Genomic DNA, 14,304 nt, shown 5'->3' on the forward strand with positions numbered 1-14,304 from the left:
TCTGTATTCTATATATATATATTTGTATACATATATATATATATATATATATATATAGTTAGTTTGTTTTTAGCAATGTTTGTTTTATGTATTTCTTTTTGTAGCTAAATATAAAGTTATTTTTGGCCCAAATCGGGCAATTGGGTATCCAATGATAGCAGGTCCAATCCAACAATTATATTTACTTAGATGACACAGCTGCCCAGTGCACACTCAAGATAAAATCTGAAAAGTCAAACGCAAAATAATTTTGAATGCCAAAGATGCTCAGTACACATGGTATTTAAATAGTATAAAAATACATACCTAGCAGCATAAAAGATCTGCTAATTGTGTCACATCTTAAAGGAATACCACTTCTATCAATCACTCACCCGCGTCTCCTTGAGTTCTTGAAGAAAACTTTATTCAGTTTATATCGCATGCCTCCACGGTGAATGAAGAAGTTTCACCGGGAGAATGTGACTCCTAAACACCTTTGGTCTTGTAGCAAAAACACAGGAGTGCTGTTACAGAGTGGACTTTCTTCCCTCCCAAATAAACTGTGGCTGAGCATAAACGCCAGCTTGCAGAGAGCACCAAAACCTGACAAATGGCAAGTTTTCTTTTTGCCTGTCATCAAGCTACTCGCAGAATGAACGTGTATTAGGCAACAACTGGTACGATCTGCGGGTTAGCGACGGCTAACTGGATGTTTTTTTATGTTCTTTGCTAATTATACAAAAGAGAGGAGAGCTAGAAGTGGCATCAACAGAGTATTAACCAATTAGTGCAGTGCAACTAAATCATTTTCAATCAACTCAATGTTTTTCACTCACGTGAAATGCTGACAGTGTCCAGCTGTCTAAACTAGAGTAGCATTGGAACACTAGTATGCTGAGTTGGACAAAAAACCCAGTAGAGTACAGTGAAAGGATCAGCTCCTGATCACCTTTATTTAAGCCGATAGGATCCATTCAAATATGTCCGGATGGGCCCAGTACTGATCTTTAGGACCGTCTTGGGTAATCTTTGTCTTAATGATGATTGGATATAGTTCAATAAGGATTTGTGAATGTGCAACTGCATTCAAAAATATTAGGTGCTTTACAGTCAAACCTGCTGCAGTCAATACAGAACTAACCGATAGGGAGGGAAGTTGTTTTTGCTTTGTGTGTGTGTGTGTGTGTGTGTCATGACCTTGAGTTCATCACCACCCCTGGAGTGCTGGAGAGAGTTTCTTTTGAAGTACAAAAATCTCAGAAAGGACACACACACACACATTGGTCAACAACAATCGAGTTCAGCCTGGAACTTTTAAACAGCTACATTTCTATCTACACTCACTCACACTCCCAGTTGGGTTTTCACAACTTTTGGGGACTTGACATTGATTTTCTGGAGACTTACCATAACCCCTATCCACCTAATCTTGACCCTTAGCCCTTAAACTAAGTCTCACCCAAAAATGTAATAATTTAAGTTATGGGGCATTTTGTCCCCAAGTTTTTCCCCAAAAGGAAGGCCAGTGCCCACAATGTGACTGTAATTAGATGTATGTCCCCACAAGATGGGTAAAACACACACACACACACACACACACACGTGCTGTCCCTGGAAAATTGCCAATCAGGGCTCACCATTAGGAGTGTGTCTTGGCCAATAGGTGCTGCAGTGGCAGGTCCTCAGTGATCTCATTCAGTGGTTGCTGTGTTGAGTCTAATGAGAAGGGAAGAAGGGGCTCGTGCATATGCTGTATTGATGGATTACACAGAATGACCTTTCACTGAACTTCCAGCTAGTATATGTATAATCACAGCCAAAGTCAGTAAATCCAGGCCCCGCCCCTCCTCCCAGCGCACATGGAGATGCAGACATCCTGAAAGACTTTGTCATCTGAACCGACGCTATTCTTAGTCCGTGTGCTCGAGGCATTATGTGTCCGCTTCAGGAATTCATTGCCCTTTCCTGTACTTTGCAGTGTTTTAAAAACAGATGCTTGTCATAAATCCCGACCTCACCCCCCAGTACAATAACCAGGGTATTGCATACATTCCTTGTATTGCAATGCCATGCTGCTGATTCCAGCTAAGTGAACAACATTAAAAGGACCATTTAAAATATTGCCACAAATTTTTTAAGTGAATTTGTGTCCCTCAGTTGCATGTAATAAATTGAACGGGTAAAATCCCACGAGGCTTGATAATTGTTTTAAGTTGATCTTTTTTTCGCCATTCATGGTGCCGTCTAAAATTATAAATGAAATGAACAATACTGTAATACACCAAGTACAGAAGAAAGTTTCTACAGTCAGCCCCTCTCTTGGAGCGTGAGTTTTAGTTGAGGAAATGAACATTTACCGACGGGACCAGACTGGCCGACCCCTGCACGCTGACTCAATGGCCAGACATTTACGCACCTTGCATTGCCAACAGCTGCCAACACAGCAAGGAAACCCCCCAAAACAGTTACGATATGCACCAATGCGTTTCACGGATGGAGAGACAATGCTGCTAATAGTTTAGCTTCTGTTCACCACAGCCAAAGGCTCACGGCTGCGGCTGAAGTTAGCAGAGGGCTAAACTTTTAGCAGCATTGTCTCTCCATCCGTGAAACGCTCTGCTGATATTGTCTTTTACTCATTGAAAGTTGGAGCGGTGCTCCTTCGCTTCTGGCGACCAACAACACAGCAAGGTGATATTTTTGATGTGTAACTTCAGCCTGCAACTCTCAGGCGACCCGTGTTTGCCTCCAGTCTTTCCTTTGCTTTGCCTCCAGCTAACACCGTGACGTCGGCACGAGAACAGTCTGTATGGGAGGGAGGCAGCAGGTGTGACACACTGGCAGAAAGAGGGATGTTTTACATCACGTTTTGGTCAGACCAGTCCAGTTATGTCTGGCTTATTTCCAAATGTAAATTCCCATAGCTGTTTATTCTGTATTTATAAAAATGTGTGTGATATTTTAGAAGTTGTTCACAGAACTTTGCCTTCTTCACGTATCTTCTCTACTGCCATGCATCATAATATCCATAATTATTATTTTTTTTCTGTGAAATCCCAGCGTTCATGCAGGTTGACGGTACAAGGTCTTAACATCAGACCATCCTGCACTGCCAAAATCCAGCTGGACTGTTGAACCGTGCCTGCTGCCGATTACCAGAGCACGTGTGCCGTTTGAAAAAACGGCAAGCAAAGCAGCCGTTAGATACTTTGTGAAAATGTTCCAATGATACAATACAACAGCAACAAATCTAGTTCAATGGCACTCTGTTACTGCTTCAACTACTTCAACCATTTTAAAAGCAGGCTTAGAGCGTTTGAGCACATTTCAACTATGAAGTAGACCCCTTGGGTGACGCCAGCCTGTGTTTTACTGGAACATGCGGCTTCCATGCCGAATTTTGTCTGTGTCTCCATTAGTGGAAGTCATAATATTAAAGATAATTTCAGTGCCGTCACATATTAGAGACGCGTAAAGACAAGAAAACCCATCTATCTGTCTCCGTCTCGCAGTGCATCATACATCCCTTCAATTAGAATTTTCTCCACAAATGTGCATTTCGCCCAAGCATAGTCGACCCACTTTCAGGGTGGGTGACAGCGTCACGTTAATAACAGTAATCAATCAACGTTTTATCCAGGAACACGCTCTATACGTTGCGACATTTTCTTTTTTTCCGACATTGTGACGGAGGAGTATTTTTTAGCTGACAGTGCGGCACATTTGATGTTTTTCCAACACTGCCTCGTGCAGTCTTTCAAGTTTTTAAAAGCCTCCTAGATGACAGATGTCCCACCAGGCTCTTGGCTGCTTCACCTCCCCTCCCAAGACGTGTTGGGATAGAGTGGGGAGTCATCTAAAAACCTGTGAGAGGGAGGGGGGGACTTTTACACTTTGTCTATTTTTAGACCAGAGCCTATTTGTTGTTTTATTTTTTTCCCCATCGCCACTCCCACGAAGATCTAAGAACAGGTACAGAGAGCCGTCTCCAAAGACGGAGAGACGCAAAGATAGAGACAGAGGGGGATTCAATCCCCCCCCCCCTGAGAATCAAAGGGAGATGGTGACAGATACTGAGCACACAAAGTACAGGTAGAGAGATGGAGAAAAAAATGAAATCAAGTCCCAGAGTGGCTGGGTTTTATTCCAGCTCTAGTAAATGACTCGCCTCTTGTTGAATACAGGGTGTGGTCACCGCAATGCAAAGTTTGCTCAATGTCCATATTGCTGTGTCTTGCTACGAATACGTGCATGCAAGATTTTGAGTTGTGCTATAAGTGCAGGAAGGTCATTTTTTTATTATCGACATATGTGCAGCGGAGCAAGAGAGCAGTGCTATTAAACACCAGGGCTCTTATTTTGAAAAGAGAAAATCAGCCCTAAAACTAATGTTATTTCTGTGATCGACAGTAAGGTGGTAAACCGAGCGGTTATGAACAGTCTTCTCAATGGCGTGCTGAGTAATCATAGATTGGAGATCGCTGTTTAACTGCTAGTTGTAGACGGTCGAGCTTCTTCAATAACGGTTTTACAGTTAAACGCACCTGACTTCTATTATTCACTGGCAGGCAACACTTTACACAAGCACCTTCAAGGTGAAGTAAGTAGGCGTTACGGGCAGAGTGTGTGTTACCGAGCTGAGTTTAAGGACTCATTTTCTGGTTCAAGGCTTGTACGCAGTGAATTATAACAAATGTCATTTGGTTATGAAAGCCCACAAATTCCACAAGGTCACCATTTAAAGTTCAGTCAGAGACACTTACAGTACATAATAAAAAAAGGTATTTGGTGTTTGACTCAAAGCATCAGTCCCCAGTCGTTGTGATACAAACCAAAACACTGCATCACACTACGTCGATGGAGAAATGTCTTGCTCAGACTCTTCGTTTCCCGCTCGTAGCAGGAGGAAGATGGGGCTGGCGGGGGACGTTTGCAAGGACCGGGGTCAGCATCAGAAATGATATGCGAGGAGTCAGCGGAGAGCTAATTGTCAGATTATAAATACCACCATGCCGGCGTGTTTAAATGTGACTTTAAATCTCTCTCTCTCGCTCTCTCTCTCTCTCTCTCTTTCTCTCTCTCTCTCGCTCTCTCTCTCGCTCTCTCTCTCTGCCTCCCAGTGCTCAGCAGGCCTTCCTGTTGGAGAACGTGCCCTGTAACAACGCCAGTTGCCATCGTGTTGGGAGGATGTTCCAAGTCCTCTGGGACCAGTCAGATTTGGGAGCCATCAAAAATGCCGTCATGGCAACGTTCTTTGACATCTACGAGGACGTGAGTAGTTTGAGTTGAGTTGACGTCGTTGATCACACAGCACCACCTTCTTCCATTTCTCCACACCTTGTACTGCATCTGTCTCTCCTCTAAATGTCCCACAGCATTTGTCCGTCCCCTCTTATCTGTCCAACGCTGGCATCTACAATGGCACTGCTGTCAGATAGTTAGATATGCCACTACAAATATCATCCCCTTGTTGAGATTGTCTGCAGTATTAAATATTTTGATGCCAAATGGAGAAGAAAATGAATAAATCTCACAGAGCACACAAGACTATTTGATTTCTCTAATGCAGAAAAGTGGATTACGTATGTGTAAAGCTTTGACATCAACAAAATGATTTAAGTTCATGCTTTTCCTGTCATGCTCAGAAGTAATATTACAGAATTGGACTGAGGACAGAACAATGTCCTGTTCAATTTAGTGCTCGGTCCTAATCAGTAATGCCGTTTACCGCCCATTCTTTAGCTTGTGTGCGATCCTACTTTACTCCATCACTGCCAACTTTGTATTTACAAGACAAAGGACTATAAGTTAGCTTAATTCTCACTTCTTATACATGCTGTTATTTTTACACCGACTGTCTTTTTCAATAAGTTCTGTCCATGGTGACAATGTTGTGTTTGTATGAAAAGGAAAATGATGCACCCTTGGAGAGGTACGGTACATAATACAAATAAAACACACAGTCCTAATCACATATAGATTATAATTGAGGAGACAAAATCAATAAATATTCACTATATCTAGCAAGTCACACATCTGCTGAATTGATCTGGTTTACTGCAGCGATATGCACCCCAAATCAAACCAATTGTGCTGTGATTTAATGAAACAAAATCAATCAAAAGAATGGCAAATTAAGAACATCACGATGCCGATTTGTAAAAGGTCTGAATTCATGCTTTGTCAGGTCTGTCCGCAAGACGACAAACAACTTTTAAAAAGCTTGTTTTCTGAATGGAGTTCAGATCAATCGGGAATATGCTATGCTAACGCTGTAGCTGCTCCATCAACAGTCAAAATAACGTCATCTAAGCTTAAATAGGGCAGCAGCTTTATTGTTTATTCACGTACATTTATACACGTATGATCTGTCGGCCTCTGTAAAAATATGAGGTACAATAATAATACATTATTACCTCCATTTCTGATTCAACGGCTTTTTTGCAACACAGCCTCAAGCGAATTTCTCAAGCTTGTGGATACATTTCAACTCGTATATGCATATAGATATGTATATGTGTAAAAAAATTGCTTTGTGTCTGGTTTGAACACACGGTTGCACCCAGAATGTGCGACTGCACACAGCACAGAAGCTGCATTGCAGCCTGCCGTGCGTGCCTGTCTTATCAGAATTAATTATTGCTGCTAATGCGGCCTGTCTGTTAAATTCAGCTCCCTCTCTCTGTTTGCCTCTCCCTCGCCCTGTGAGAGAATGCGTGAATGGTAGAGAGAGAGAGAGAGAGAGAGAGAGAGAGTGAGGAGAATGGGGGGAAAAAAGGGAAGAATGAAGAGATGATAAGATAATGCCGAATCAATGCGTTAGAGGGATAAAAATGTACATCAGAAGACACACACACCAGGCCTCCATTGTCCCTTATCTGTGTGCCTGTCTTCATTTGCAGGGTATATTAGACATGCTGGTTCTAAGCCAGGCAGAGGGCAAAAAAGACTTGATCATCCACGCTTTGAAGAACAATTACGAAGCCGATGCCTACTTCGTTAAAGTGATGGGTAAGTGACTGATTCGCAGAGTACGCCCTGTTCCCCTCTCCTCTCCACATGCCTCCACTAGTTTGCATGAAGAAAGAGAAAGCTCCCCTTTTTGCCTCTTTCTGTCCTCTTCTCCTTCACTCATCACATTCATAGAAATACGACCGGAATTTTAATATTTTATGGTTACATGTATTTTCTTTTTTACCGGAACCGTTCCCCTTAGACCAATTAGAATGATTGAACATGAGCAGCTCTTTTCCCAGACCGAGAAAGCAGATGGCCACGACTATCATCCGTCATGTTATTTCGATTTCTAGCCTCGGGCTACTCAGTCGGACGAGCATCTGGGTGGGGGGGTCTCGTCTGAGCTTTTTGTTCCATTTCAACCTGCATTTAAAACGGCCACTGACTTCTCCTCTCAGTCCTCTCTCCCTGGTTCTCCTCTTTAATCTCGTATATGACTTTAAACAAAGACATACTGTGAGTACAGCACGGTAAGGCACACGACTCCCAGCGGACTTGCCCCGCTCGTGACACGAGAGTGGGAGCTGAGTAATGGGCTGCAAATTGAAATTGATTATGTTTTACTTGTTGGAAAGGGCACAATAAAAGTCTGACATATTGTACGAGAAGATTCCATTAAGAGGCTCTGAACCTCGTTGCTGTTTGCAATCAGACTGACTTGAAGTGATGAAATCATCCTAAATTCAGAACCTCTGGCTTGTGTGACATTGTTAACTAGTACATATTTCATACCAGATTTTCTCAGAACATAAATATAGTTATGAAAATAGCTAAGTGCTGAATGTAAAGCCATTAATTAAGTTAGTGATGTAGTGTTGTACTACTGTTTCACACCGTGTAGCTAGAAATCCTGGATGTGAAGTCAGACTGGCACCTTAATTACATGTCAGGCCCCCTCTCTCCCCATGTAACCCGTCACTTTGCACTTTTGACTGCCTAATGAAGGTGTCAGAAGTGCCAGAAAAATAACCTTGAATCTGTCTGCTGCAACGACAGACAGAAGACACAATGTTCACTGATTCAGAAGAAATAGCAATATGGTGCAATATGCTGCGTTTCAGTCGCACTTTAAACCCGGTATTCACAAATGATGTCTGACTAGAAGCAGCTGTAGCGTCAATATCTGTGTGCGATGCTCAGAAACATTTTTCTTTAATTTATTTTTGGCTCGCCGCTTTTCCTTCTCAGTTAACAGAATTTTTTTTCTTTTCTTTTTTCTTTTATTGTAACAGCGTTTGAGTGAAATTCAAGACGCTGTCTGTTGAAGTCATAATGTTGGTACAGCGTTAGTACCAGTACCCAGTGACATTTGAGGAAAGCAAAAATAGTTCCACTCAAGGGTGGGCCGCCGCACAGTTTAATCTGTCACTCTGCTCGGCTCATTAGGAGGAAAAGGAGTGTCGTTCATCCCTTTCTGTTGCAGAACAGTTGTTGTTCTGTCTTCTTTTTTTCTCTTTTTTAAAGGGAGGGGCTACAACTGCTCCTCTGCTTTCAGAATCGCAAGAAATGCACATAAACACTAATAAACAGCAAACTGAGAATACAGACATTCCAAGCCGAAAAACACCGAAAAACAAAGGTTGCAGAAGCAAATAATGTGGATTAAACTGAATCGATTCATATTACAATACAAAATGACAAGATTCTCACAGTATACTAAAGTCATATTTGGCATTTATCAACCGGAAATGGTTTCCTGGAACGTGCTCAACTCTGCAACGTTCAAGTTATCTCCATGAGGAGCACTTGTGGTATCGCAACAGATTGGACTTCGTTACAGTGAAGGAAGTAGAACCACTGAGCTCAATGTCTTTGTGTACATGGTACAGGAAGAATAGCTAAATGACATCCATGATGTCGTGCGTCCTGCTTTGCATCTCAGTATTTGTTGGATATTTGTTTGAACGCTTGGTTAAAATCAACACAGGGTACCTAGTGTAGGAGTCGGTGGTTTTCAGGTGCCCAGTAGAAGTCTACATGGACCACATCATGTAATCGCTGTGGTCATACCGTCATATGTCCATCCTGGGCCTGAAAGATTAAGCATCTTTAAACGGAAAGAGGGCATTCGTCAGCTAGCTCTTTAGTGGAATTAACTACGTGTGTGTGTGTGTGTGTGTGTGTGAGACCTTGACGACTCCCCCCCCCCCCGAATCAATTCCTTTTGTGCCGCCTCTCTGAACGCCGCTGTTCTTTTTGTTATCCACGTCTTGTCTCACTGCAGCACATCAAACAAAACACACACTGATACACCCACACCAAAATGCCTGTCTTCTCTCCCCCACATCCACCCTGTCGATAGCAAACACTGTCAGCCCCCCCCCCCCACCACACACTTCTTCCCTTTATTCGACATCAGTTATTACACGTTTGGTTGTGAATATTTCATACATGTTCGGTGTCGCATTTGCTACATCTAGGTGCGTGCAGACTAGCGAGCAAACGCCGAGCAGTCAAAATAAAAATGTATCCGTCAAGTGTTGCACCCTGTCAACATTTCATTCCTCTCCCCTGTGAACGGGAGCTCGACTGCACCTTAATAGCCTCGCACCTCCCGTGAAACTCCCCTCAAGGGCAAATTTGTTGATTCTTTTCAGGCGTCTCTGATAGCATTGCACTGTAATAAGTGAGGCTGAGTGTGTGAACTCCATATCCACACGTTCTGTCAGCCAGTGACGGGTCTTTGTAGACAGCCTGATCCAGTCCTCCGTCCTGTAAGATGGAATCCTGTTTTCTCAAGATGGCATCGCTCAACCCTCCCCCGACCATTATTGAACAACACCAGCTGAAGGATTGGCTTTGTGTCCGACTCGGTGTGTGTGCAGCTTGTGAGTGAAAGGTAAGGTCCCACGATGTACGCGGACTTCCCGGGATAAATCCATCACAGGTTGTTCTCGGACAGCAGCCTTGCCTCTCATCCTGGACTCTTGCTGGGCTTTTTCACACGGAGATGACCTGAACCCGTACCGGTCTGACATCTCATCCTTGCGTGCGCCCCGACATGCAGTAGTTCACACACCAGGGCGTGCCATCAAGACCCGTGCCTCTGTTGCCACAGGTGCATATATTATTTAGGAGCAGGCTAGAGGGTTTCTGTTGTACAGCTGCTGGCCCGCGTTTGGCAGCTAGCATGCCATTTGGTAAAAAATAATATATATATATATATATATATATATATATATATATATATATATATATATATATATATATATATATATATATATATATATATATATATATATATATATATGTAGGTACTAGGGGTGTAACGGTTCACAAAATTCACGGTTCGGTACGATACAGTGGAGCCACGGTTCGGTACGTTTCGGTACAGTAGAAAACTATAAATGCCAGAGAAATGTACTTGAGTTTAAAATATATTTATTCATTACAACTAACATCATGAAGTTATTCTTTGACTTTGAGCAATGACGGAACTATACCTGAGTGACCCATCTTCTGGGGAGTCTTTTTAGCAACACATAAGCATTATTTAAACGTATTCGGTTCGTCATGCGTACCGAACCGTGAGCCTCGTACCGAACGGTTCAATACGAATACGCGTACCGTTACACCCCTAGTAGGTACTAAAGAGAGAGAGAGAGAGCGAGAGAGAGCGAGCTCAGGGTTGTAGCTCATTTTTTAGCCCCTCCATGGAAGCTTCTTCTCAAAGTGGTTTGTTGAAGGCGGTTTCATTTATAGTCCCTGTGCGTGTTTTCTTGGCAGGTAATGCAGCGTATTACAAAGTTTGCGTTTGCTCGGGTGTGCTAATCACTGACATTCACTTAATTTTGCTAATTTTGTTTTGCAGATTAGATACTCTATGTTTTGTCATGACTGTGGAGCAACGCTGACATGTTTTTTGTTTGTTTTTATTTTGCTTATTGACATATTGGCATATCATAACAACAGATTCTACCTCGTGGACCACCATGAGGTTGACATTTTAGCTTTTTATTGAAGCAAACTATTAGATGGATTGCTGTGGAATTTGGTGCACACATTCATGGTCCCAGAGGATGAATTGTCGTAACTTTGATCCCCTATTCTTTCCCCTAGCACCACTATCTAGTCCAGATCGTTCGTTCATTATTATTCATTGAAGTTTGTGTTTCCTTCCTCGTCTTCAGTGTCTGTCTCGGACAGGCTTGCATAGATAAGACTCGCCTTCTTGACGTTGGAATAGGAGAATGACGACCATGTGATTGTTACATCGGCAACCAAGACCCGTTCCACGACCTGAGGCAGACCAAGTACAATCTCGATTGTCTCGGCTCACTCAATAAATCTCGTAACCGAGTGGGTCCTGCATGTAGCAGACGCGCTATCATCTGTGAAGTGTCATCATAAGTAAAACAGATGCTTGTTTTTGAAGCGAGACAGTGTGAACTATAAATTGCTTTTTGAACGTGGCTGCTCATCAACTGATCATTAATCATGCTGCCAGTGTTTCGATTCGAGTTTGTTCAGGGCGACCACATTTCAATCCCGTATATTCATCACGAGGTGTGAAATAGAATTGATTCTTTCCGTTTTGGACCCCATCATTGAAGAGACGTGTATACGTTTATTATTTTGGATTTTAAAGGAACGTAGAAAGGACCTGCGTCCCTGTCGAGTCTTTCACAAAGCAAAGTGGTTCCACTTTGATCTGAACGAGACAATGAAGCGCACAGTGTTTACAAGATGGACGGATGATTACTGCTGAGGAGGGAGGAGATGGGAGAAATCATCAACTCCAAAATTAGAAATGGTATCTCTGCATGAGCATCTCAGATTGGAGGGGGGAGGGTGAGAAGAGAGAGTGGCAGGCAGAACTGTATGAGTTGATTAGTTTCCTGCTCATTTATTAGGATGCAGATTAGCTGCATTGAGAAACATCTGGGAGCTTTTCTCATGCCCAAATACTTCCTCCTCCTTCTCCCCACCCCCCTCCTCCACCAAACCCAGCTCTCACCTTCCCACATTTCCTCATCTCCTCTCCTCCCCTCTCCTCTCTTGTTCGCCCATCTTCTCCTCATTGCTGGCCTCTTTCACTCTCTTGCCCTCACCCCGTCCTCCTGCCCTCACCCCTCTCTTTGGCAAATGCCTCGTTTCCTGTCCCCCCTGCTCTCCGCCTCTCTCGGCCTGTCAGTCAAGCGCTGCCTTTTATTCCCTCCTTTCATGTCATTCAAATGACAAGGAGATTTACATGAAGTCTCAGTGTGGCTCTGTCGTCCAGAGGAGGGTTTGCCTGGAGGCCGTGTGTATCGGTGTGAATACTTTTTCGGTGTCGGCTGCGGCACACAGAGTGGGAGCACCTGCTCCCGTGTTTGTCAAAATAGCAGGTTGCACCAGCTTCTGTTCACAGTTGAAGTCGTAATGGCTCAACAAGCCAGCGACACAGCACAGTCTACGACATTTTGCAGACATTTTATATTCAGTCATTCAGGGAACAGTCGTTCACATTTTCTGTTTCAGCGTAGTGTCTTGTAATCCCTCTCGTGGAAGATTCTAGTTCAAAAGCCAAATAGCAGGAATTCATCAACCCAGGCACCTTTTTTTTTGCCAATCATATCAGCCGTTGCACATCCTGACCAAAAGTGAGAATAGCAGCAGCAAGGACACCACTGTGATACCAATCAATTTAAAAGGAGACCTATCATGAAAATCTCACTTTTTCAGTGCACATTTGGGTACCTGGAGGGCCTTCCAACCCACGAACTGTGAGTCACTCGACAAGCCATTCAGATTTGAATCCCCTTCCTATGTCACATGCAGGCTCATAAGAATATAATCATTTTAATAATAATTTGAGAATTGTTTTACTGTCCATCCACTGAGGAATTGAGGAAGCAAGAACAATTTGCAAATTATGGCGAGCATATGAGCAGATGAAAACTTGAATTGGAGTTGTCCAGTTCGAATGCCTGAAAATACATTTTGCTCTGCGGCCATTGGTAGCGCTCCTAACCCACGTACAGTCCCACTTAGCCTTACCAGGCCACAACAAACGGGAGGAGAGTTTGTGGGCTGGTTTTGCAAGGCTAACATTAGCCTTCGTGACCCAGTGCTGTAGGCTAGTCCGTTTCCTTTTTACAGCTGTGGGAACTTGACTGTGGCGTTAAAAGTACACTAAATGTGATTTATGCGACTTTTCTATCATTCAGAGGTTGCTTTTTTTGTAAAGGGCATTTGTTTTTTGGGTCTTGGATAATTCTGTTTCAGATTATGCAATTTCTTTTCCCCCCGTATACATTACATTTAATTTGCAATTTTTGAAAAGCACATTTGATCACACAATAAAAAAAGAGGCGGCACTGCTGTCATGTTATTGTAAAGTGCTGCCAACCTAATCCAGTCTCGATGAAGAGAAGAGTGACCGCAATTAATGCGGTGGTCACATTGCATTTGTGGTGTTCATCCAAAAGTGAAACAATGTGGGAGCCACTGCCAGCTGTTCGGAGACAGTCGGCTACAACAACACTATAATGATGTCACCCAAAGTGACAAGGGGGGGCTTCCTCTGGGATTTCAAACCTCACGGCAAAGCAGTGCTTTGTCTTACTTACACTTCGACCAGACAAGACAATAGCCATCAAAGTATGTCTAATGAGGGCTTATAGGGACATTCTTTTATTATTCAGTCAGGCACACATGAGGAAACCAGTTTCACTTGAGATATTTGTTAAGAAACAGTTAAATGTCCTTTTTTTATGGCAAAGCGTTCATACTAATATCTAAAGGTTCAGTGCTGCATCGGCTTTTATTCACCAGACAGAGAAGCAGAATTTCTGTACATGTGCGCGCATACACACAGATATGTAGTACATGCTGCACGTACCACATGTAACAATACTTTGTACATCATCCCTGTGACATGGATTACAAAGCTGTTGGCAGGTCGTCATTTCTGGAGTTGCTATATGTTAAGACCAGATGTCGGCTCACTGTCGTGTGTGTGTGTGTGTGTGTGTGTGTGTGTGTGTGTGTGTGTGTGTGTGTGTGTGTGTGTGTGTGTGTGTGTGTGTGTGTGTGTGTGTGTGTGTGTGTGTGGAAGGGGGAGGGGGGCGCATGTGTTGTGCCCATGCATGTCTGTTAGAGGCCCTGCAGTCAGCAAAAGCAGCCTGAGGACAACGAGAAGTGATGAGCATCTCGGAGCAAGCGGCGCTCAGCTGTCAGACTGCTGTGTTTGCGTGGCTCCGCTTGGCTCTCGCTGACTCGCACTTGTAGCCACTAGCGCTGACACGGCACGTCATGTTCCCCCGTCGAGGTCTGCTCATCGCATTTTGCTCTGTGTGTGTGTGATGTCAGCTGACCCAACGG

At 43.4% G+C, this 14,304-nt stretch overlaps 1 protein-coding gene across 1 annotated transcript in view; it reads left to right on the top strand.

The window, feature by feature from the left end:
• The window catches only part of LOC306790360 (T-cell immunomodulatory protein-like), a gene marked incomplete at its 5' end in the record, with an annotated part of 72,827 nt that overhangs the window by 21,983 nt on the left and 36,540 nt on the right, over positions 1-14,304 (top strand). Inside the window, 2 exons of the mRNA XM_079286559.1 lie at positions 5,103-5,253; positions 6,885-6,993. Coding sequence (XP_079142685.1) covers positions 5,103-5,253; positions 6,885-6,993 — 260 coding nt within the window. The remainder of the gene's footprint in view (positions 1-5,102; positions 5,254-6,884; positions 6,994-14,304) is intronic.

Source organism: Melanostigma gelatinosum, assembly GCF_949748355.1.
Source record: "Melanostigma gelatinosum genome assembly, chromosome: 2".
Lineage (NCBI taxonomy): Eukaryota > Metazoa > Chordata > Actinopteri > Perciformes > Zoarcidae > Melanostigma > Melanostigma gelatinosum.